Raw genomic sequence first — 21895 nt, 5'->3', positions numbered from 1 at the left:
AATGTTAGTAATTATAATTTCTAATTAATAGAAAGAAATACATAATAATAACGTTTCAATACTACCTTGTGTCAATATAATAAATGTAATATATCGTAATAAGAATAATTTATATTCAAGCTTTTACTGTGATCTATAGCTTTATGCATTAATTAACTAACGTGAAAATTAAGCATTGAATTTTTTTTTGGGATGTTACGGAAATAAATATTTGAATTATATCATACTAATATCGTTGGTATAACTTTGGTAACAAATTAAAACTCCAGCGGTCACCATACTCCCTCTCTGTCTTTTTATTTTGTCATGAAGACAGACGCATATTGTTAGTACTTCAAAAGCGCCTAATATCTTTAAGCCAGTGCTTGTGATGTAAGCTTTGAGCTCAGCTATTGTGTATTGATTTATGACTTTAGTCGTTAAAAACAGTATTCTTTTTTAGTTAATTAAGTAGATAATACATATTATCCTAAAGTTTTCTCAACATGTAGAGTCGTATGGTTTTGTGCAATGCTTAAATGGTATCTCCTTTCTTGCTCTTCTCATACTAATAATACGAAATGTAAAAAATCTGTGACGACTCACGTTTACATAGTTTTTAAAGAGAGAGGAATACTTCGAATATCATTTTCAAGATATCAATATATTTTATAATCAATCCATTAGTATACTCTGTTATAATAGAAATCAAAATCTATAAATTTTTGGCATTTGCCCAAATGTGTTATGTGGTCCTTACGCTTCTAATAATTATATACATCGATACATGAAAGTCAAAAGGCCCCATGTGACGTTTTTACAATTTTTCAGGAGAGTAAAAAAACTCTGTCTCTCTGTTAGTCAAGTATTTTAACTTTCTGTTTCATTATTATCTTTTTCATCACTTTCGTTTAGGATATCATCGTCAGGAATAATTCCAGACAGATTGGTTTCTAGCCTTCTAATGGTTGATTGAATTAAAGCTTTGTATTTTTCAAAAAATTCCTGTAGAATTCCTGTAGTACTTATTTTTCACTATAAATTTTTTAAACCATTACACTTCGGTGTGAACCTTTTCGAAGGTTCATTGTAAACATTTCTGATATCCTTTACTGGTGAAATCGAACAATGTAAGGATCTTAATGTCTTTTGATTAATTTGTTGGAATGGTGTCCATAAATCATCATCATAATTGAATTTATATTTAATAAGTTTATCTTTATTGAACTTAATGAGTTTTCTTTTGGCTGTTGGATTTTGATAAGGGTTCCTTCTCTGTGGCATCAACTCATCTTAAATTATCTTTGAATTTTTGAAATTGAGGTAGATCACTCTGAAGGAACCTAAACAATTAAATTCTTGACACTTTTTTCAATTACTGCATGCATGCTGCCAACTAGGAGAATTGAGTGACCCTTCTAAACTTGTACATAACTGAAGACGATAAAACCTTGTTCCTTGTACGAAAAGCAATCTGCTCCTGTGTTTTGGAAAATGCACCATAAATTACTTGTAAGATTTGAGCTCGGATTTGTATATAAAAGAATGCTTTACGCTTTTTGCCATTCATTAAAAACCTGATATGCTGACAATATTTTGACCTGATTTGGCTACAATCCACTACTCCAAGAAGTTTCTTGAATGGTATGAACAAAATGGCGTCGAATTAGTACCGAAGGAAGTAAATCCTCCAAATTGTTCTAAGTAATGAATTATTGAAATGTGTTGGTCAATTATAAAAGGAATCCTATTGAAAAGCAAGAAGTTAGCTTTAGATGAAGAAGATTTTAAGAAAAAGTGGATAGCAAACTTAAAGTAAGATCCAGGAGATGATGTCAAGTACTCGCAAAAATATTTGGTTTTAATGTAAGCGTTTTATGTAAAATGTAAAAAATAATTAAAATAAATAATTTAGTTTCCTCCTGCAAAAAAATTAGAAAAATTTGTTAAGTAGTTTCCAATTAATTAACGATTAAAGGGTACTGAACTTCATTGTGTTCAACTGATACTTATTAGTGTTATTAATTGATATTAACCAATCAAACAAACAACTTGATATTTATTAGCGCCCCGCTTTCCTTGAGTTTTATTTCAGATGTAGCAGCTTCCATCTCCAGTTCCAGACTGATGTACCTTAAAATTGTTAGCTGCAACTTTTCGTAAATAAAAAAGAAGCATACTTTCACCATGTGGTGTGTTAAGTAAATTAAAGCTAGCACAGATGTTTTTGTCACGTTAATTTGAATTTTTTGATTGTTCTGAGCTCAGAATAATCAAAAAATTCAAATTGAGAATGAGTTATGAAATCCATTCCATAGAATGGATTTCATAACTCGAGAAGCTTTCTTTTAAGTGTTGCTCTTATTCTTCGACTATGTGCGTGGGTACTTCAGTTGTTCGTGACACCTTTTCACAGAGGAGACATCTTTTTTAGGAATGTTAATACCAATGTTGTAATTTTTGATGACACAACATTACATTGTTGTTGTGACACAACGTTACATTGTTGGTCTGTATCGATTGGGCTCAAAACTTTCCGGTCGGATATAATTAGCAATAACTTGAGAAAAACTTTGGAGACACATTGAGAAGATGTAAGGAGATTCAAACTATCGAAAGAAAAAGAGACGGTGGAAGGAAGAAAGGTTTTGTTGACAAAAACAAAGTGAATTCGATCATCCGATCATCAATTACAAGAAATCCATGTCAATCCCAAAGAGATCTCGCCAAAAATTTCGAATGCAGTCGTTTCCATGTCAGAAAAGTACTCAAGAACAAGGGTTTAAAGACTTACACCAAGAAAGAAAATCCGAAGCGATCAATTGATGAAGAATCAAAAGCAATTTGCCGCGCAAGGCAGCTCGTCAAACTTTTCAACCGAAAAAATTTATGCATTATTGAGTACGACGAAACGTACTGCAAGAAGAATTTCTCACTGTTGTTAGACCATTAATATTATTATCAGTCAAAAGGTGTCTATGTCGGCAACAAATTTAAGTATATTAAGACAGAAAAGTTTGCTCCAAAGATCCTCATGTGGCAAGTGGTTTGCCCTTGTGGACTTAAGAGTGCTCCATTCGTCACTTGAAAGATTTTGACTTCCGATTTGTACATCACTGAATGTCTTCAGAAACGTCTTTTGCCATTTATTAACAAACACAACGAGGGAGTTATTTTTTGGCTGGATTTAACAATGATCCACTACTCCAAGAAGAAAAAGGAGTGGTACAATCAAAATTGCATCGAAATTGCCCCGAAAGATGCGAATCCTCCGAACTACCCTGAGCAGCGCGTAATCGAGAGTTACTGGGCACTCGTAAAAGGAATCTTGTTGAAAAACAACAAATCAGCAAAAGATGACGAAGAATTTAAGTAAAAATGGATAACAGCATTGAATAAGGTTACTGAAACCAAGATCCAGGGCCACGATGACACCTACTCTCAAAAAAACTCGATTACTTTCTCAGCGTCATTTGAAATCTGTACAAAATGATTAAAAACTTTAAATGATACAATAAATTTCAATGTAAAAAAAATTTGGAATTGATTTAAGTATTTCTCGAGTTATTGCCATTTACATCCGACAGGAAAGTTTTGACCCCAGTCGATATTTTGAGTAATTCAAAATTGCTTCAGTAATTTGTATACAAAGTTGCTTCAGTGATCTTTATCAACTTCAGATATTTCTTCGAAGTCTGAGCTGATTTTGGATTCATTATTGAAACTCGCAAACTCATCATCTGATTTTGCAAATAGTTCTTCCATTTCTTTAGGTGTCAATGTTTTTAATTTGTTTACTTTATATGAAGACATCTTGACGTTAATTTTAAGTTAACTAGCAAAATTAAATAAAATTCAAAATTGGTATAAAAATATTGATAATGTTTTACAGTATTCTGTCCAAAAATTGAAGTCTAACTAATTCAAAAAAACAACAATTAGTAGCATAAAAAACAGACCGGATAGAGAAAGTGCAAGTGTATCCCTTAACGAGTAATTTTTACAGAAGTAATATTTCCAAACAGAAACTAATTTCATGCATAGCAACATGAGATTTTTCCAAGTAATTAGGACACTTACGTATAATTATTTACTTTAAGATGACACAGCAACAGCAAGGCCACATGTATTTGCAACCACCAGGTTAATTGTATATTAAACCATTGCATCAGACTTGATTTTGTTAATGTGTTTTGGCTTGTTATTGGCATGCTTTTACAAAATATCATATCTCTGTTCTAAAAATTTTTGCATGTTGGTCTAATTATCAGAAACAACGAAGGCGTTTTTAATTATCAATATAATAAACCATAGATTTGATTTCCAAGTATTGCGCAAAACTTTGCTGTGACATTGGGCTTTCTTACGTATGTCATAGTCTATTCACATAGGGCTTTTTGAATTCTTCTTTTAAAACACCTTAAACTTTAGATATGAAGACTCATGTCTTTAAAAAATTGTAGACTAACAATACGAATAAGTTTACTAAAAAAAACGTTTTCACCAAAAATGTTACTTAGGGCCCAATGCCTTTCAGGTATCGACATTGTCAGAAGTGTCAAAGCCGCAATTGCCTGTGATATTACATATAACTAAGGACCATAAAATAGAATTACAAATCTTTTTTGCTGTTTATAACATAGTTCTTGTATTTCAACTTGGAGAGAGATTTTTAAAAACTCTTTGATTCACCAATATTAGAGTTAGTTAAGAAACTTTAATAAAGAAAAAATTATATCTGTTCCCAAGGAAAGCTACTGAGGGATAATGAGGATGAATTTTTAGTGTGACAGACTATGAGTGTTTTTTATATGTAAAAAAAAAACAAAACAGAACAAAGAAGCACAAATAAAGACATAATCAGGAATTTAAATTTATAAAAACTTTGCAAAAGAAAACAATCAAAAACACTGAATATAGATTTCCAAAATATATTTCCTGAAACCATATTTCCAATCATAAAAAACTAAACAAATTTTCTTTTTTTGAAGAAGAAGAAAAAAGGAATATATACATATATAATTACAATAGAAAAATTCAAAAGAAAGAAATCCCTAAAGCAGCTTCATTCTTCCATCTTGATTTCAAGATTTAATGGAGCTTGAGGAAGAGCACGAGGAGCTTCAATAGATAACTTTGAATCTTTGGTATAACAAGAGCTCAGCTGAGATGGATTGACATCATCAGGTAGGACAATATTTCTTGTAAATTGCTTTTGGTGTAAACTTGAACCATGCTCACTTTGGTTTTCAGTTTTTGTTTCACCGTGAATTATTAAATCTCTACCCTTAACTTGAATTGAAATCTCTTCTGGTTTAAAACCTTGTACATCTAAGGTGTATTTAAAAGTATCCTTACTTGATTCTCCATCAGAACCTGAGTTTAAAGGAAGCTTTTTAGGAGCTTCAATATGCAAAACACCATCTTGACTGATGTTTGAAGTAAGGGCTGTTGGATCTATATCGTTTGGAATTGTATACTTTCGATGAAACTCACTTGACTCAAAACCATTCTCGTTTTCATTACGATGTTTACCGCTGACCTCAAGTACATGGCCTAAAAATGTAAAAAATTTTTTAGCAAATGTAAAGTCTTTAAAGGTGCATTTTTTTAGATTGTTCCTGTAAAAACTTAAGATCAAATTATACCTTCAACTTTTAGAGAAACCTCTTCTGGTTTATAGTGTTTAACGTCAAGATTAATAACAAAACCATCTGGTTTAGCAGCAGTGTTCCCTTTCAGACGAGATATATATGAGAGAGGCTCAAGCACGTCTTTATATAATCGATCCAATTCTCTACTAATCCCTCGAGTATTTGAACTATCATTGAACAGAGGATAATACCTCATTGGAGGAAATGTGACCTCCAGCATGTTGTTAAAGAACGGATCTCTTGGTACTAATTCGTGAACAGGTATGTGCCACAATGACATTCTCTTTCGCTAGCAGGCTTGAATTATCAATTTGTCGCAACGTACAAGTAGAGAAAACAACTTCTACCAAAATCCTTGGCAAGACAGACTCTAATCGAGCAGAATTTTTGATTAAACTTTATTACTGCAACATTGGATAACATTGGTACTTATATTAAATTTTTGTAAAAAAAAAAGAACTTTCTGTTGTTTACAAAAAAATTCTCGAGATTTCCTAAACTTTCTAAAGTTCACTCTCCTTCGTTGTTCTCCAACAACCTATAATTACGTATAAACAATGTAACAAATAACTTTCTTCGGCTCTTTTCAACAACGTTCTTCGAGATTTCTGTAAATTTCACTCTACTTCCTAATTTTCTTAAAGAAGTTAAAAAACTTAGCAACCACAATTCAGCTGTAGAATGTCAAAACACAGTATCTGTATTTTTCATAATTTGATATGAAAATGATTTTGTAAAGTACGTTGGGCCGCCAACTTCACTTCATACTTATCACTTGAAACTTCATAATATTGACGTTGTACAGCTGAATTTACTCCGTAAGGTTATCAGACGGACCTTATGTAGAATATACACTAAATTTCTGCTTCTCTTTAATGGAAGTAAAATGTATGGATATGTAATACTTCGTTAAAATTTTAATAGACATCGTCCTATTAACAGTTCAATACCTCCACCAGCACCAATACCAGTAAGGCGTAAAATAACTAGTCCAAAGATAACAACCCATTAAGTCAGTTGAAGTGTTCAGATATTCAATAAGCGTATACACAATATTTAGGATAAAATTAGTACTGCATTAGGTTAGGACATTAGGAAATGGTAGGTAAGTATTAGTAGTATATATTGATAAAGGTTGAACGCCAGAAATGTCCTCAAATGGTGATTGATTTCTTTCAACCATCATTTTTAAATAATTTCACTAATGTGTTTAAACTCACCTATGTAAAACTTTAGATTATAGCTCACTAGTTCACATACGTAAAATCATTTTAAGGTGTAATTGCTCCTTTAAAACTAAGCATTATTTAAGCAATTCTAAATACTGACTGTGAAGAGAAATATATGTACATGTAAAATTCAACTTTTATTAGTGTGGAAAGTCACATAAATCTTTACTGGCTATCCATGAGTTAAATAAATTTGGATAACCAACCCAACTAAAGACTATTGGCTTTTCTCAAGATCTTTGCATTTCTTCAAAAAATGATCCAGTTATGTCTTCACCATTATAATCTTTAATCTTATATGTTACTGGAGTTGTATTTTGCAATACATATACTGTGTAAATTTCTTCACTTCATCTATTGGTGTAGCTCTTTTCGAAGGAATTTTTCTTGTTTATTCTTAATCACAATCAAAGATAGAAAGGTAATAACATATCCTATTTATTTTATAAAATTTTTATAAGTATTCTATAAGTCGTCTTGAATAAAACTTCAAAAAGGTTGAAAGAGGTAGATTTCAAATATGGGTTATCAATTTTACATATCTGGATACAAGCTTGTTAAAAAGAAGAGGTGAATGCGTAAAAATACAATATTTCACAATCAAACGAGTTTAATATTCTGAAAGAACTTAATCCAGACTTGGCTAACAAGGCTAATATACCAAAGTCTGATGAAGATGGTACAAGTAATGACGGAAGTACATTTAGAAGATTTTTCATAAAATATTTAGCTGATTCAAGAAGACTGGAGATTGATGAGTAACAGATCAAACAGTTTTGCCGTATTGTTCTGCAAAGAGGAGATTTATGCTAATATGTTACAAAAATATTGAAATAATGCTACAAAGATTTAAAGTCTATAAACTACTTTTTACAGTCTATAAGCTACTATTTCTTACTCAAATTGAGTAAAAAAACCGACGGTGACCCTCTAAGAAGGAGCCTAATTAAAAATTACTGTTTTGATAGCGAACAGAAGATTTTGTAATGATTCATGGGAGAGACTTTTATTGATTTATTTTTAGCTAAAACATGGACACTGGTATGCTAATTAACATATAAAAGTAAGCTTTTTTAATTATATTTGTCAATCATCATCCATGTTTTGAAAACGTAGTTACGAAAAAATCTGAATAGATAAAGAATAAGAAATCTCTAATTGTATTTTTAAAATCCTGTGAGTTTACAATATTTATCAACATAAAGCAGCCTGAATTAACAATCTCCGTATTCTACGCACTTTAACATGTTTATTTTTGAAACCGAAATACTTTAGTCACATTCTGTCACTTGCTTTTACAAAAGGTTACTTGGTTACGGACAAAGACGTGAAGCACAAAAAATAAATTTATCAATTAAAAATTATTTAGAAATATATTTACTACATTTTAATTTTACCTCAGCATCTATGACAACATCAAATTGACTCCTAAACACAGAACAATTGGTCTAGATGTAGTTCATGAGAACTTTTTTTCCACGCCTTTTTAACAGTAGCGTTTTGGCAGTCAACACCACTTTACTGAAGACCAGATGCATTTCGCTTTTTAAACTTAAATAAAAATGAGAGTATTTCAAAGCCACCTGAAGAAACCTGTCTAATAACATCACAGATGTTGGAAGTTTGGAAACATGAAATCTTAGTGTAGAAATTACTTCACGGTTTTTTAAGCATCTTGACAATTTTATAGGGCGCGATGTCATTCATTGGGAGGTCTTTTGCCATAAATCCTGGTGTTTTCTTTATTTTGTCTCAGGCAAATGGCGCATAACTTAAAGCCATTTCTGACTTCCTAAAATTCATGATGTACTATAAAATTCAATATCAAGAAGTCTCTTTGATAGAATGGTTGACGAATTGTTGGAATACATTTCTGACCGTATAATTGAATCACTGTGATTGTGCCAAAATAACTTCCGTTCATACTTAATATTTGAATGGAATATTTTATATCTATATATAATATTTATTTTTAATCGATACAGAAATAGTAATTTATAAATTAACAAAAACAGCAAATTTATTTCTTGAGTAATTCCTCGGTTTAGAAAGAGAATTCATTATCTTTCATGGTGTAGCTGGATCTTCACATTAGGCTGATGAAGAAGTCCCATGAACAGCCTTTGACCTTAATTGACCAACCTGTAGTTTGTAAAAGATTTAGTGCATTTATAGAAAATGGTCAATAACGATGTTTTCGTGCGTAGTTTGTTATTATTTAACCAAAATTTTATAAAAAATGCCATAATGTGCAAACGAGAACTAAAAATTAGCTAATTTTTAGTTCTCGTTTCTATCAAAGAGACTTCTTGATATTGAATTTTGTGGTACATCATGAGTTTTAGGAAGTTAGAAATGGCTTTAAGTTATGCACCATTTGCCTGAGACAAAATAAAGAAAACACTAGGGTTTATGGCAAAACAATTCGGTTTTTGCATCACGACACTCGTGCTCACACATCGATGAGCACCCACGCTCACACATCGTCGCTTGTTCGTGATTAATCAACCAAAAACAATATCACAATCATACCTTAGTCACCGTATTCACCAATCTTGGCAACTTTCTCATGTTACTGTAACTTTTTCCTGTTCCCAAACCTGAAATGGGATTTCGCGACGATTGTGAAGATCAAGATCACATCGCTGGAAGAGCTGAATGCCGAAAAACGCATATCAAAAGTGCTTCGAGGAAAAATATATTGATGAACAAATTTTTCAAGAAATTTAAAAAGTCATTCTTTTTTTTGGAATATACTTCATACAATACTCAAGGACTAAAACCAAATCAAAATTGGGTAACTTACCCAAAACTTACTTACTTACCCAAAGAGATGGTGCTAAGAAACAGGCTGACACTCAATTTCCTTTTCTTTTACATTCATACTAAAAGTTTTAGTTTTATACTGTAATGATGACATTTTCCAAAATACGAGTTAGAAATATTTAACACTGATCTTTGTGGCAACGCAGGATAAATTCAAGAAATGACTAGCGCTTGTTAATGATGAATTCACTGTCTCTTGAAAACATGGATTAAAATTTTTCAGCTTTGAGAATGTAAATTTAAGAATTTCATCTTTGATATCTTAGAAAAAGATTGACTCAACATAAATGAGAATATGTATAAAATATCTGCTAAAATGCAATAAAAATCTTTATCAAAATTTAAAATTGTTCTTAGGCTCCCAAATATTCACAGCACCCTCCCAACACTTTGCGCTTACTATTTTTTAACTATTAGTTATAAAGTAGCAAGCTATATAATTATTATAATAATTATATTAATTATTATAACTAACTATTATAATTATTATAACTATTATAATTTTTATAACTATTAGTTATAAAATAGTAAGCTGAAAGTTTTGGAAGGGTGCTGAAAAAGCATAACTTTCTTTTGTTAATTTCTAAAGTAATTTTTTATAGTTAAATTCTAGAATCCTATCTATTTTTCAAATTATCTCCTAAAACGTTTGGATTTGCCATCAGGCAACCGATTTCGTGTCGATTCTGTTTTGGCTTAAGTATCTAAAAATAAATGTATTCGGGATTTAATTGACTTTACATAAATCGAAAAAGATTCGACTTAACCGGTTATTTGATTAAAGTCAGGTATTTAATTAACCGACTTGAACCCGATTAAACTTGAGTGAAGTTGTATCTTGTTTGGGGTATTCACAGTTTCTTTCTTTTTTCTTTTTTTTTCTTTTCGTTCTTCTTTTCACTAAGCTACCATAAAAGGTTGTATAATAATCTGAGCATACCAAAGGAAACTAAGAATTATAAATTAAAGCATTATTGCAATATATCTTTAATGCACTTTAATTTAGGTTTACACATAGGTAAAAATTTTCTCCTTTTATTTAGGTTTACGCATAGGTAAAAATCACATAATCACAGTGTTTAAATCCCTATTCAAACACTGTGATTGTGATTTTTACCTAAGGGGCCTGTCACTTTACAAAACAAGGGGTTGAATGCTAAAGTGTTTTGTAATAGAAAATTTTTTTATTCATTTTTGTAAATACTGCAGCTTTCAACCCCTTGTTTTATAAAACCACAGACGCCTATCTTTAAGTCTTTCATATCCTATATTTAATCAATCGTAAGCTTGCTCTAATGTAAACTAACCATTTTAACAAAAGTTTCTATTTCAAGTTTCTTTTAATGGATTTTTAAATATTTTAAAGTTAAACAATGCTTCTCACCCAATGCTTACTTTTGGAAAAATGTCAAAATTATTATTGAAAAACTTAATATTCACTGAAACTTTTAAAAGTTATGTAACTCTACGTTTTTCGAAGACAAATCGTTTTGTTTACAAAAATAGGCATCTGTGGTTTGAAAAAAAATTCACGTACCTTTGGACTACACTTTGCACAATCATTCTTTGGTTAAAATTTTGATTAATTACACAAAATTTAGAATCTGCAGCAGATTTTTATGCGTGAGAAATTTTGCGTAACTTACTCAAAATTTTGCGTAATTTTGTTTATAAGATTGCAGTTTACGGAAATTTTTTTTGCGTAGAAAAATTTTTTTGTTTTTTTTGGCGTAAAATACGCATTTTTAACTTTATTGGACTGGGCCAAGAGTAGCGAAGCCACTTTTAATCACTTCAATTCGCTTTTCATATGCAAGAAGTTTTTTTATAGTTTATAGTCAAACGTACAAAACAGAAAATTATAAATTTTCGTCATTAAACGAGAAACAGCGAATAGCAAAAACAAGAAATGTGAATGAACTTTATATCTAAGTTGTTTTAGTTTATCTTTTTAAACAAAACAAAAAAACAAAAAAAAAAAAACGAAAAATATCAATTTATTTAGACTCTATCCACAACAACTCAAATAAATTCAAAATAAACTACTAATAATTAAAAGTTAGTGAATTTATTAATACCTTGAACATTCCAACATGCAACTATATTTTCATCATCAATCATCTCAAACTCATTAGAGTAATTCCATTTCAACTCAATATGGCTATTAAAATTTTTTTTTTTTGATTTTGTACATTTTAACAATACTTCTTTGATTTTGAAAATTGGAAAAGTTGAAGAACTACAGGAAAAAGTTTTCCTGGAGAAGTTTGGACATCTATTTTAACTTTTTCTTTTAAGTACCTTTAACAGATACTATGATTAAAAATATTACGAAGTGATCTCCATGTTAGGAAATATCTGATTTTTAATAATAGCACTTTTTAAAAGATCCATTTGTAACTGAAATAAGAATCAAGAGTTAACATGGAAGTATTAATTTAACTAAACCACAACATAATCATATTAAGATTTACATTTTATTTTCAGGTAAACAGAAATTAAATCTGCCAAAATGTTATAAAACTTAAAATAAGTTCATTTAGTACTTTATTGGCTTAAATATTTAAACTTATAGTTCTTATCAAATATAAATACTGCACGCAAATTTTACTGGTTGGTGTGCATTGTACCTCATTTGGATCATAAAGTTAACAAAAAGATTTTCTTTGTTTGCCAATTCTCAAAAAAAAAGTGAACAGACTCTAAAAACTATATGGATAACCATGCATAAATTTCAGAAAATTTACTAAATCAATCTGAACATTCTAATTAATGTCCAGTAATCACTGTTTAGAAATGAGAGCAATAATGAAAAAAAAAAACAAAACAAAAAAAAACAAAACAAAAAACAATATGACTACATAGCTGCAGTTTATTTATATACAGCAATTTGGGGACAAAGAGCAAATAGAATAGATTTGAAAACTTCTGTAAGGACAAGAACTTTATTTGTCAAAAAGAATTAATTTAAATATAAAATAACTGTTACAAATTGAATTCTTGTTTTGATTACATGTAAGATACCAACAAACCATTTAGCTAGATGAAGTTAAGTACCCTCTAAAAGATAAATTTAATGCAACTACAATCATCTTCAAAAAGAAACTAATGGATTCTAAATAATAAAGAGATCTAAAATCTGAGGATGTAAGCAAGCAAAAAAAAACAAAAAACAATCAAATCTTAAACTTACGGTAATTTCATTCTCATGAACAATCTGCACATAAAGAAAGGAACAACAACGCACAAAAATCCAAAGAATAGAAGTAAAAATCTATTTAACTTTGGTAAAGCAGGACCATTTGCTTTATCCAAAATAACATATCCTAACCCTCCAGCAGTAAATAAGAAACTAGCAGCTAATCCTTCCATAATATATTGTCCATTTACTCTGTATGGCATAAAGGCAACCTTAGAGTTAAAATAATTTTAATGTTAAATTCACGCTTATATATTACTCAAACCATGAATATATAGAAAACATAGCAAGGTAGTAAAATTAAAAAACTTAGTTACCCAAAATCTTAAGATTAAGCTAGGATAGCACTGCTAAATTTGATTTTTTTCAGTAGGTAATTTAACATTCTTTATGTAAATAGAGTTTAACTTACTTTGTAGTAAACTCAATATATTTAGAAATTATATTTAGAAATTAAATACTAATAAATAAATAAAAAAAAGTAGCAATAATAGTAAAAAAAAAAGGTAAACTTAGAAATCTCTACAAATAAACTTACAGGTTTGCTGTTCCCATGCTCATCTGTTGTTGATCCAATACTGGGCGGTTCATTAATAACATCATATATAATACCTTACAGAACAAAATAAAACCAGCTTATGAATTATTAAAATTTTTAGATAGTTAGCTGCCTATATGTGGCACAGGTAATTTTACATAGTTCAATAATTATGCATTTAGGTATAACTAAAATTTACAAAGTTCAATAGTTATGTACTCAGGTATAACTTACTTATTAGAAAATGTTCTTACCTCCTGTTACCATAAAATAAGATAGTAAGACTAAAGAAAAAACAACCATTGCAGATGGGGCCTTTAACCATGATGGTTTCTTTAGTTTAAGGTTTGGTACCTCTAAAAATTCAAATGGAACACTAAAAAAGGCCTCCATGACTGTAAAGATGGTAGATATACGACGTGTCTGAATAAATCAAAATCAACAACAAATTTTACACGGAATGCGCGCATCATTACGGTATCCTATCAGTAAGCTGATAGTAAAACCGGTCGGCAGGAATTTTGAGTCTGGGTTCTGCATATCTGTTGATTCTTGCAAATTTATGATTTAAAAAAAAATAAGTTTTTTTCCTGAAATAATTTGCTTATGTAGCAACGCAATAAAATTACTTAATTTTAAGATAATTTTACATTTTTGTAACTTATTGTACATAATAAAACAAAATTTTGTTATCATCAATTTTAATAAGTTTTATTTAAAAAACTACTTAAAACAAAAAAAGGCTATTAAAAAAAAAAAGTTTAGAAATGTGTATTTTTCTTATTTCTTCTGTGAAACATAAACATTCTTGTTTTTACCGATCATCAAAACGATGTTTTTTGAATCTCTAACTCAGTCCGCTTAGACCATGAGCGCCATTGGTAATATTCTATGTCCCATAAACAAAGTATTTAGTAAAACCGCCTTGCATTTCTAAAACAATGATTTGTTTTTCTTATAACTTTTATTTGGGTTTACTAATTCAAAAAAGTGTTAACAATAAACTAAAACTTATTTCTTTTTTTCTTTTTTTATGTTAAGTTTTGAAAGGTATGTTTAAGCGCTGACAAATGTGGACTCTTTAAAGCATTCTACATAACGGAACACAGCAAATCCTGTGGTATGTAATTTTTGTTATGAATTTTCTTTTAAACTGATCTAAAGTTGTTGCCATGTTCATGTATACGTTAGACTTCACATAGCCTTACTGAAAAATGTACGGAGCTCTTAAATCTGATGATTCGACAGGCTGATTAAAATCATCCCAAAATAAATCAGAAATGTGATCCACATTTCTGATTTATTCTGGGATGTCCTTGAAAGAGTGTTTGGAGATACATCTATCTTTTTTTTTTGTTGGGAGCCCTGTCAACAGTAAATAACTTCTTATCAGAAAATTATTTTTTTCCTTTTTAAAAATGATCAAATCATCTTTTGAGCCTAAAGACCTTTAAAAAAAACTGCTGATCAAATGCCAAATGCTTATAATTTTGCCCCTAATGTTGGATCATATATATATATATATATATATATATATATATATATATATATATATATATATATATATATATATATATATATATATATATATATATATATATATATATATATATATATATGATCCAACATTGGTTTGATTATTAAACATATTCAAGTATTCATGGGTCGTTTCTCACAGATTCTGCCTTTTAGAGTATTTTATTTTTTTACTTTTTCCTTAGAGTATTTTATTATTTAAATATTTATTTATCTAAAATGAATGAAAATTCAAGGAGAAACACCAAAATCAATTTGTATTATTACAATGAAACTAAGTGCAACGATTGTTTATTGGAAATTTTCAAGTGCCATTTACAAACTTTTGACAATCATAAACCTATTTTTTTAAAAACTCTTCAGGTCGAATGTTTTATGATTGTTTTCTAAACCAGCTGCTTCATAAGATGAAGCTGATCAAGTTGTTTTGTAAGTCATATGCTGAAAAAACAAGAAACTAGGTTGTATTGCGTTTATTGTAATATCTAGTTCAAAAATCAGAGCAGTTTAACAGTATCACCGGACATCTATCTATATAGAATGTTATAGAGACATGGCCAATGTGAATCAAAAGTCTCCTGCAGAAAATTAACTGAATGAAGGAATTTCTGCAGGCTTCACATTCAAAACCAGAGCTATGTGACATTATCAATATGACATGTGACATTTTTCTAAAGTTTACTGAATTGTCTGACCATCCAAAGCAACCCTAACAGCTCCTCTGCCTCTCTTCAGAGCAAAAATTAAAGATTTATATAAGCTGAAAGGTTTTGTGAGTGAGTGAAACGAAAAGGTCTTTGAACAATTGTCTCAAGACAACATCAATCAGAACCAGAGCAAAACTCAGACTGCTACACAGAAAAAGCAGAATTTCTGGGGAATCTTAAAGAAGATGATGAAAAAACATGATTGCAAAATTTTAGTAAGCATACATTTTTTTGAAATTATGCATAAAAACTCCCTTAAATGTTCATAACAATCTTTTAAGTGAAATTTTTGTGTATCGTTAAATAATTAACATTAGTAAATTTATAAATTAATATGCATAAAAAAGATGCTATCCAGTCCCCCTCCCCCCCATTCTTTCCTCTTGTTCCGCCCGCCTCCCTTTTTTTTCCGAACTAGATTCATACCCTAACTTTTTGTTATTCGTTACATTTTTAAATGAAATATTCCTTGATAAACTCAATGCATAATGAAGGTCTACAGGATTTAATAATGTAAAACTCATTTAAAAGCTAATTAAGAATTTAAAAAGAAAGTTCAAACACGTAACCAGATTGAATTTAATTGACTGATTCTTTTTGTGTTTAGCCTTCCGACGGAAATACTACCAATATGTAAAAAACCTTATAAAAAGTAAAGCCAGATCACAAATCAAAATATTATCCTGTTTTTGTGTGCGTGTATTTAAACTATTTTGAACAGAAGTATAAAAGTTGTTTTAGAATAAAGTAAAGAGAACAACTTTGTCTAAAACTGAACTATATATTTGTTGTATGTAGAAAACAAGATGCCGTTCAATGCTCAAAGACGTCATCAAAGGATGTTTGTTTTTCGAAGTCAAATTTATCCTCATAATCGTAGTTTTGGTTAGAACCCATAAAAGGATCTTTCTTACAATTAAATCTTAATTCAAAGTGTGATTCAAGCTCTTCTGGTTTAGCTTGCTCATTGCAGATTTCCTTTTTAATTTCCGTGTTAAATAGTGGTTCATTTTTTATCTCTTCTACAAGATAAAATGCAGAAATAGACTCATTCGCTCTAGACACTAAGAAGTCGCTAGCTTTGTACAGGAAAGAAATACTTGAGATTTGTTGCATTTCATCGGCTAGCTTTGAAACATTTTGTTTTACTCCGTCTTGTAAAATTGATCCTTTTTTTGGCATATCTAACAGAACAGCTGTAAGTTGCTGGTCTAACAAATCTCTATGAATAACGTTTGATTTTGGAGGAGAGGTATTGGGGAAACGAGTGCGATTTTTTATAGTGTTAGTAAATTCTGTATCTCCTATAACACTTGTTGACTTTTGAAGTTGAATGGAAGTCCCCATAGGCAAAACACTCGCTTCGTTATTGTTGACAATTTCTCTTTTTTTGTTATCTCTTGATGATACACTTAACGGTATGGACGATCTACATTCGCAAATAGCATATTTACATTCTTCATTTCTATCTTGGTCTTCTTGATTGATTTCGCTGATGTTTACGAACTGTGAAATATATTTTCTTGTTCTCCATGACAAAATAAACCTGTATGAGTATCTCCGACCACAAACCTAAAAGTTATAATTAACAATTTATGAAATTTTTCTTCAACTTTGAGAGACGCATAAACAAAGTATTAACAACAACAACGCAAGTTACAACGTTGAAGTTCAACAATTTCCTCCCCTGATTTGAATATTAGATAACGAGGCGTAAAAAAATTTTTTTTCTAATCTTTAAAGAAAATTTGTCCAGGGATTTATTATAAAACTATTTAAAAAAAACAACCTTTTCAATAATATTTTTTCCGTAGTAGTAACGCATAGCTCGACCAAACTTCTCGTAAGTCATATCTGATTTATTTTTCACTGAGCCCCACAAATTAGCCACCCCAATCGTATCGTTGATGCAAAATTCTAACGGATAGTCTTTATTCCAGTTCATATATCGTGAGGTTGTGTCCCGATTTAGAAGATGCAACAAAAATTTCCAAAGAGGAACTCTTCTGCGGTGTTCTAAAGTTTCAAAAAAATGATTTAAAACATGGAATGATATTTAAATACTCAAAAATATTTCTAAAATAAAAACTCAAAAATATTTGTATGTAAATTTCTTTCATTAAAAAATAATCCATTGATTGCAGTTTTTTGAGACCATTTATCAAAGTAAAGACTGTACTTACGCTTGCGTCCTTCATTTGTAATTGAAAAGTTTTCATATTCTTCGACACTAAGATAAATAGTAAAATAAAAAATAGGCAGTAAAATAGAATTAAAACGTAAATTAGATTAAACAAACGTCATACTGATAAGATTTTTTTCAATATCGTCATGTTTTTCTTGTTTAAACTTGTTGTTTTTAAAACTTTAAAACTTCGTTTACGCTCATCAAGACACTTGTTATAAACCATTATTAAATACACATTGTACAAACCTTTCTCCCAAAACATCTTCTAGTATTTGCCTTCTTAGTTGAGAATACCGGGCTTTCATTTTAGCATCAAGTTTTTCCTTAAAAATAGATAAAGTTTGTTTGATGCATTAATTTTTGGCAATAAAATATTAAGTCGTTATAATGATAATTGAAGCTAAATGACTTCCTGAATCCCCCACGTTTTAAAGTATCGTGATTTAGTAGAATTGTAAATAAGTATTTTACCGAGACAAATATGTAAACTTAGTGTCTTACAGCATTCTGTGACATTAAAACTTCCAACGTTAAGTAATAATGCATGCGTTGAAACTCGTGTTTTTAGAGCTTCATTACAAATAATAATTTAGAGGTCAAAACGTAATTTTATAACGATTACATGTCAAAGCATGCATTCAAATTTTAATGCCGTTGAATACCGCAAAGCACTATGGTAAATCTTTTAACTGTGGTAAAAATAAATCAAAAAATAACGCCAAAAAAACTATTTTTACCACGTTAATGGATAAGAACAAATCCTGTTTCCTTGTCACTCTCTACGGTGAACATTATCCCGGCTAGATCGTCCCTTTTGCTCCTTGTTATGAGATGTCATCACTGTATTGACAAAAGTCACTAAATAACACAACTCATTATTGAGAGTTTTAAAGTTGTTTTAATGGAATAACAAATTTTAAAAAGTTATTTTAATATGAAAATTTTTTAACAAAGTTTTGGTTTACAATTCAAATTTAACACGAACGACAAACGACTTTAATTTTCGTCATATTTTTTTTTTCAAGGTGTTAAAATAAACTGTTTTTTACACAAAACTGAAGTTAGTGACTTTCGTCTGTACAATGACGATATATGCAAAGTTTAAACGTTTGTAAGCATTTAACAGTTGCGTAACCTTTCACCTCAGATTTTAAATATTGTGCTGATTTCAATAACAAAATTTTTTTCTACTCCACTTTAAAGTCGAAAGTTAATCCAACTGAAGTTTTAAGTGATTATAATGGTAAGTATCATCGTCAACAATTTCATTTACGATTTGTTTAGAAGCATTATTGATATTATTGCCATCTTTAAACTGATGTCATTTTTACGATTTTAAAAAATCGTAACACCCTACTATGTTTTGTATAACGTAGCACCAGGTTATTATAAACCTATTAGGACATTACCGATACTCCCTCCCTCTACAAACTAGGGTGGGGTGGCAATGGGGTTGACGAGGGCATGAGGATGGGCGTGGGCTAGAGGGTAGCCAGAGAATATGGTTATGCATTGTGCAAATGGAAAGGAGGCGATTGCCAATCTCCTCTTCCATTGGAATTTTAGTGAGAATTTTTTTTTTCATAGCTATATATAACCATAACTTACCGTTATTTTTAATTTATTAAGAGAGATTGAACTAATACGAAAAATGAAGTTGTGGGAACTTTTTAAATATTTTTGTTTGGTTGCCAAAAGCAGTAATGATCGGGCAGCAATTTGCTATTTGTTCTAAAGCGGTGAAGCGACCTTTGACCAGGAATAGTGGAGGCTTTTGAAAAACATTTAACTTAGGTCGTTTAAAATCCCTACTTTTTTCTATTGTTATTTACAAAACATAAGACCTGGTTTCAATTTATCTACAAAATTTAAGCATCGAGTAACTTTATTGGCTTAGAAAAATATTAAGCATTATTTTTCTTTTAACTGCTCCGCCTTAGGTACCACATATAGATTCTCCATTGGTTGTTTCAAAAAATTACCATTAATGTTAAAATCATGTTTAGTAAAAAAAAGTATTTTTTTTAGTTTTTGTATTGATGAGCTGCTCTGTTAAAGAAATTGAAAAGTCATAAATTACGCGATAGAAACTCCTTAAGATAGTAGTATAGTGATGAAAACATACAAAAAACATGTATCTTGAAAAATATCTTCAGATAAGACACAAAATCATGCGTACCTTAGTTCGAAACCATTCTTTAAATTACCACAGGAAGCAATCTACATTATCTCTTACACCAATAGCTTTATAGTTCGTCTTGCATATTAAATTGATAATTTTCAACATCATGGTCATTCTATTTTTTTGTTAACCTTCTACATTGATTATCTAGGAGTAAGTTGCGATTGATAATATCACTTAGAAAACACTTTACCTACGTTGGGGCTTTTTATTGCTCATACTTTGAGTGATAGAAAATCTCCGCGATTTTGTTAATGCGCATAACTTTTCAACCGTAAGTAATTGGGCCCTAAATTTTTACCATTGATCTTTTCCGCGATTTTGTTAATGCGCATAACTTTTCAACCGTAAGTAATTGGGCCCTAAATTTTTACCATTGATCTTTTCCACATTTTTTGCAATACATGTAAAAATATTGAAATCAAAGATATGTAGTTTTCAGCAAAAGTAGAAGTTGAAGCTGGAAATTATTGTTATTATTGAGCGAGAAAAGATTTGAGTGAAAAAAACCTAATCATTGTCTTTTCGGTCTCAAAGATTATGTTTTAAAAACTGTTTATTTGAAAAAAAAACAAAATGTCTTAGAGCTAGTAAGTAACCGAACGAAAAAGAACCACAAGACATCAACGAAGTGATAAATTTGTGCCAAATACTTTAGAAGAAAGTTTGACCAATTCATTAGAACTGTTTATTAGGTTTGACCAGCTCATTAGAACATTAGAAAGTACTTTAAAAAGTTTGACCAGTTCATTAGAACTGTTTATGTATACTAACGCGAGTAAATAATAAATTTCTGCACTAAAAACCAGTAATTTAAGTTTGATTAAGAAAATTTTGTAGGTTACCCACGAAAATTTCCTTATCCTAACTTAAATTACTGGAAATGTAAAAAAAAATTAATGGTATTTACAAGAACATCTATAATAAAAGAGAAAAAACCGTAAATTTTTTGATTGAAATGTGTTACTAAACCAGTCAGTAAAATGAAAGTCAACTTATAGATTTGGCTATTTGTTATAAATTATTTGTTGCTTTGTCATAAATATTTCATGATTATCAAGTATGAAGATTTTTTGTTCAACATAAGCATCAAAATTCACAACTTCATACCGGTGAAGTGAATGCCGAGTTATAGTTTAACTTAAAAACTAATTTTTTTTTGTCCCAGTTTTAATTAATTCCTTGTAAAGTGGATATATATTTGAATTGTAAGTTTGAATTATATATATATATATATATATATATATATATATATATATATATATATATATATATATATATATATATATATATATATATATGTATATATATATATATATATTAATGAAAAGCTATAATGAACTAGGGACACTCGCATTTTCTTCTTAAAAAAGAAACATTAAAAAAACAAATAACACAAAATAATTTTTCGTTCATCTTGGTTTTCGTTGAAAATTTGAAACAAGAGAATTTTTTCACTTACTTTCATTCGTTTTCATTACATAGTATGGAAGTTTTCATTACATAGTATGGAAGTTTGCAACTAATTTACAATTCAAATCTGTTCTTTAAGAAGTAAATCAGAAACAAAAAATAATAATAAAAAAAACATTTTAACATCTGTTTTTTCTTGTAGACTTTCATTATTATAGTGATATTCAGATTTGACCAGCTGTAAAAATGTATTGAAGAGCTTATCTTAGTTTGAAGACGTAGTAACTAAATTTTTTTTTACATCAGCATATTTCAGATAAAAAAAAAATGTTAGTATTTCTTTTTTTTTTTTTTTTTTTTGCGTTCCTTCTAAAGATTCGCAATTAAATTCAGCTTAAGCTCTCATAACTTAAATTCATATCAATAATGAATAGAGTTATTTCT

At 29.6% G+C, this 21895-nt stretch overlaps 3 protein-coding genes across 8 annotated transcripts; all 3 read right to left on the bottom strand.

Annotated features, from left to right (window-relative positions):
- Window positions 1-4896: 4896 nt before the first annotated feature.
- Window positions 4897-6419, bottom strand: LOC149892291 (uncharacterized). Its single transcript, XM_090080490.1, has 2 exons — window positions 5628-6419; window positions 4897-5535 (listed from the first exon to the last, which is right to left on the bottom strand). The coding sequence occupies exons 1-2, from the start codon at window positions 5911-5913 to the stop codon at window positions 5045-5047; spliced, it is 777 nt and encodes a 258-aa protein (XP_089936616.1). The 5' UTR covers window positions 5914-6419; the 3' UTR covers window positions 4897-5044.
- A 6195-nt stretch (window positions 6420-12614) lies between these two features.
- LOC145184808 (oligosaccharyltransferase complex subunit ostc-like) lies at window positions 12615-13880 on the bottom strand. The gene is made up of 4 exons (XM_080060579.2): window positions 13680-13880; window positions 13426-13499; window positions 12882-13099; window positions 12615-12748 (listed from the first exon to the last, which is right to left on the bottom strand). Exons 1-4 carry the CDS (start codon window positions 13816-13818, stop codon window positions 12724-12726), a joined length of 456 nt encoding a protein of 151 aa, XP_079916705.2. The 5' UTR covers window positions 13819-13880; the 3' UTR covers window positions 12615-12723.
- Window positions 13881-16349: 2469 nt separating this feature from the next.
- Window positions 16350-21645, bottom strand: LOC145193682 (uncharacterized). Of its 6 annotated transcripts, none has more exons than XM_080071174.2 (6): window positions 21501-21633; window positions 18594-18714; window positions 18103-18179; window positions 17852-17898; window positions 17458-17684; window positions 16350-17240 (listed from the first exon to the last, which is right to left on the bottom strand). In XM_080071174.2, exons 3-6 carry the CDS (start codon window positions 18159-18161, stop codon window positions 16482-16484), a joined length of 1092 nt encoding a protein of 363 aa, XP_079927300.2. In that variant the 5' UTR covers window positions 18162-18179; window positions 18594-18714; window positions 21501-21633; the 3' UTR covers window positions 16350-16481. The 6 variants fall into 6 exon arrangements, with proteins under 6 accessions (XP_079927300.2, XP_089934657.1, XP_079927293.2 ...); XM_090078531.1 differs by lacking the exon at window positions 21501-21633 and adding an exon at window positions 20036-20358; XM_080071167.2 differs by lacking the exon at window positions 18594-18714 and having other exon boundaries at window positions 21501-21645.
- Window positions 21646-21895: the final 250 nt, after the last annotated feature.

Source organism: Hydra viridissima, unplaced genomic scaffold (assembly GCF_058129835.1).
Source record: "Hydra viridissima isolate aposymbiotic clone 2 unplaced genomic scaffold, HvirCarnegie_v1 scaffold_2, whole genome shotgun sequence".
NCBI classification, from domain to species: Eukaryota; Metazoa; Cnidaria; class Hydrozoa; order Anthoathecata; family Hydridae; genus Hydra; species Hydra viridissima.
Note: the sequence above shows the minus strand (reverse complement) of the source record. Positions and strands in the feature narration are given on the sequence as shown.

What these genes read in the sequence shown, in the direction of transcription:
- LOC145184808 (XM_080060579.2), bottom strand. Translation starts at nt 13,818, where the DNA reads ATGGAGGCCTTTTTTAGTGTTCCATTTGAATTTTTAGAGGTACCAAAC. An exon ending in TTATTTTATGGTAACAGGAG is followed by an intron (nt 13,500 to 13,679) that starts GTAAGAACATTT and finishes TTGTTCTGTAAG; the next exon opens with GTATTATATATGATGTTATT. An exon ending in AGCATGGGAACAGCAAACCT is followed by an intron (nt 13,100 to 13,425) that starts GTAAGTTTATTT and finishes TTTAACTCTAAG; the next exon opens with GTTGCCTTTATGCCATACAG.
- LOC149892291 (XM_090080490.1), bottom strand. Translation starts at nt 5,913, where the DNA reads ATGTCATTGTGGCACATACCTGTTCACGAATTAGTACCAAGAGATCCG. An exon ending in GGTTTCTCTAAAAGTTGAAG is followed by an intron (nt 5,536 to 5,627) that starts GTATAATTTGAT and finishes TTACATTTTTAG; the next exon opens with GCCATGTACTTGAGGTCAGC.
- LOC145193682 (XM_090078530.1), bottom strand. Translation starts at nt 18,402, where the DNA reads ATGCATTATTACTTAACGTTGGAAGTTTTAATGTCACAGAATGCT. An exon ending in GAAGATGTTTTGGGAGAAAG is followed by an intron (nt 17,899 to 18,102) that starts GTTTGTACAATG and finishes TATTTATCTTAG; the next exon opens with TGTCGAAGAATATGAAAACT. An exon ending in TACAAATGAAGGACGCAAGC is followed by an intron (nt 17,685 to 17,851) that starts GTAAGTACAGTC and finishes TTGAAACTTTAG; the next exon opens with AACACCGCAGAAGAGTTCCT.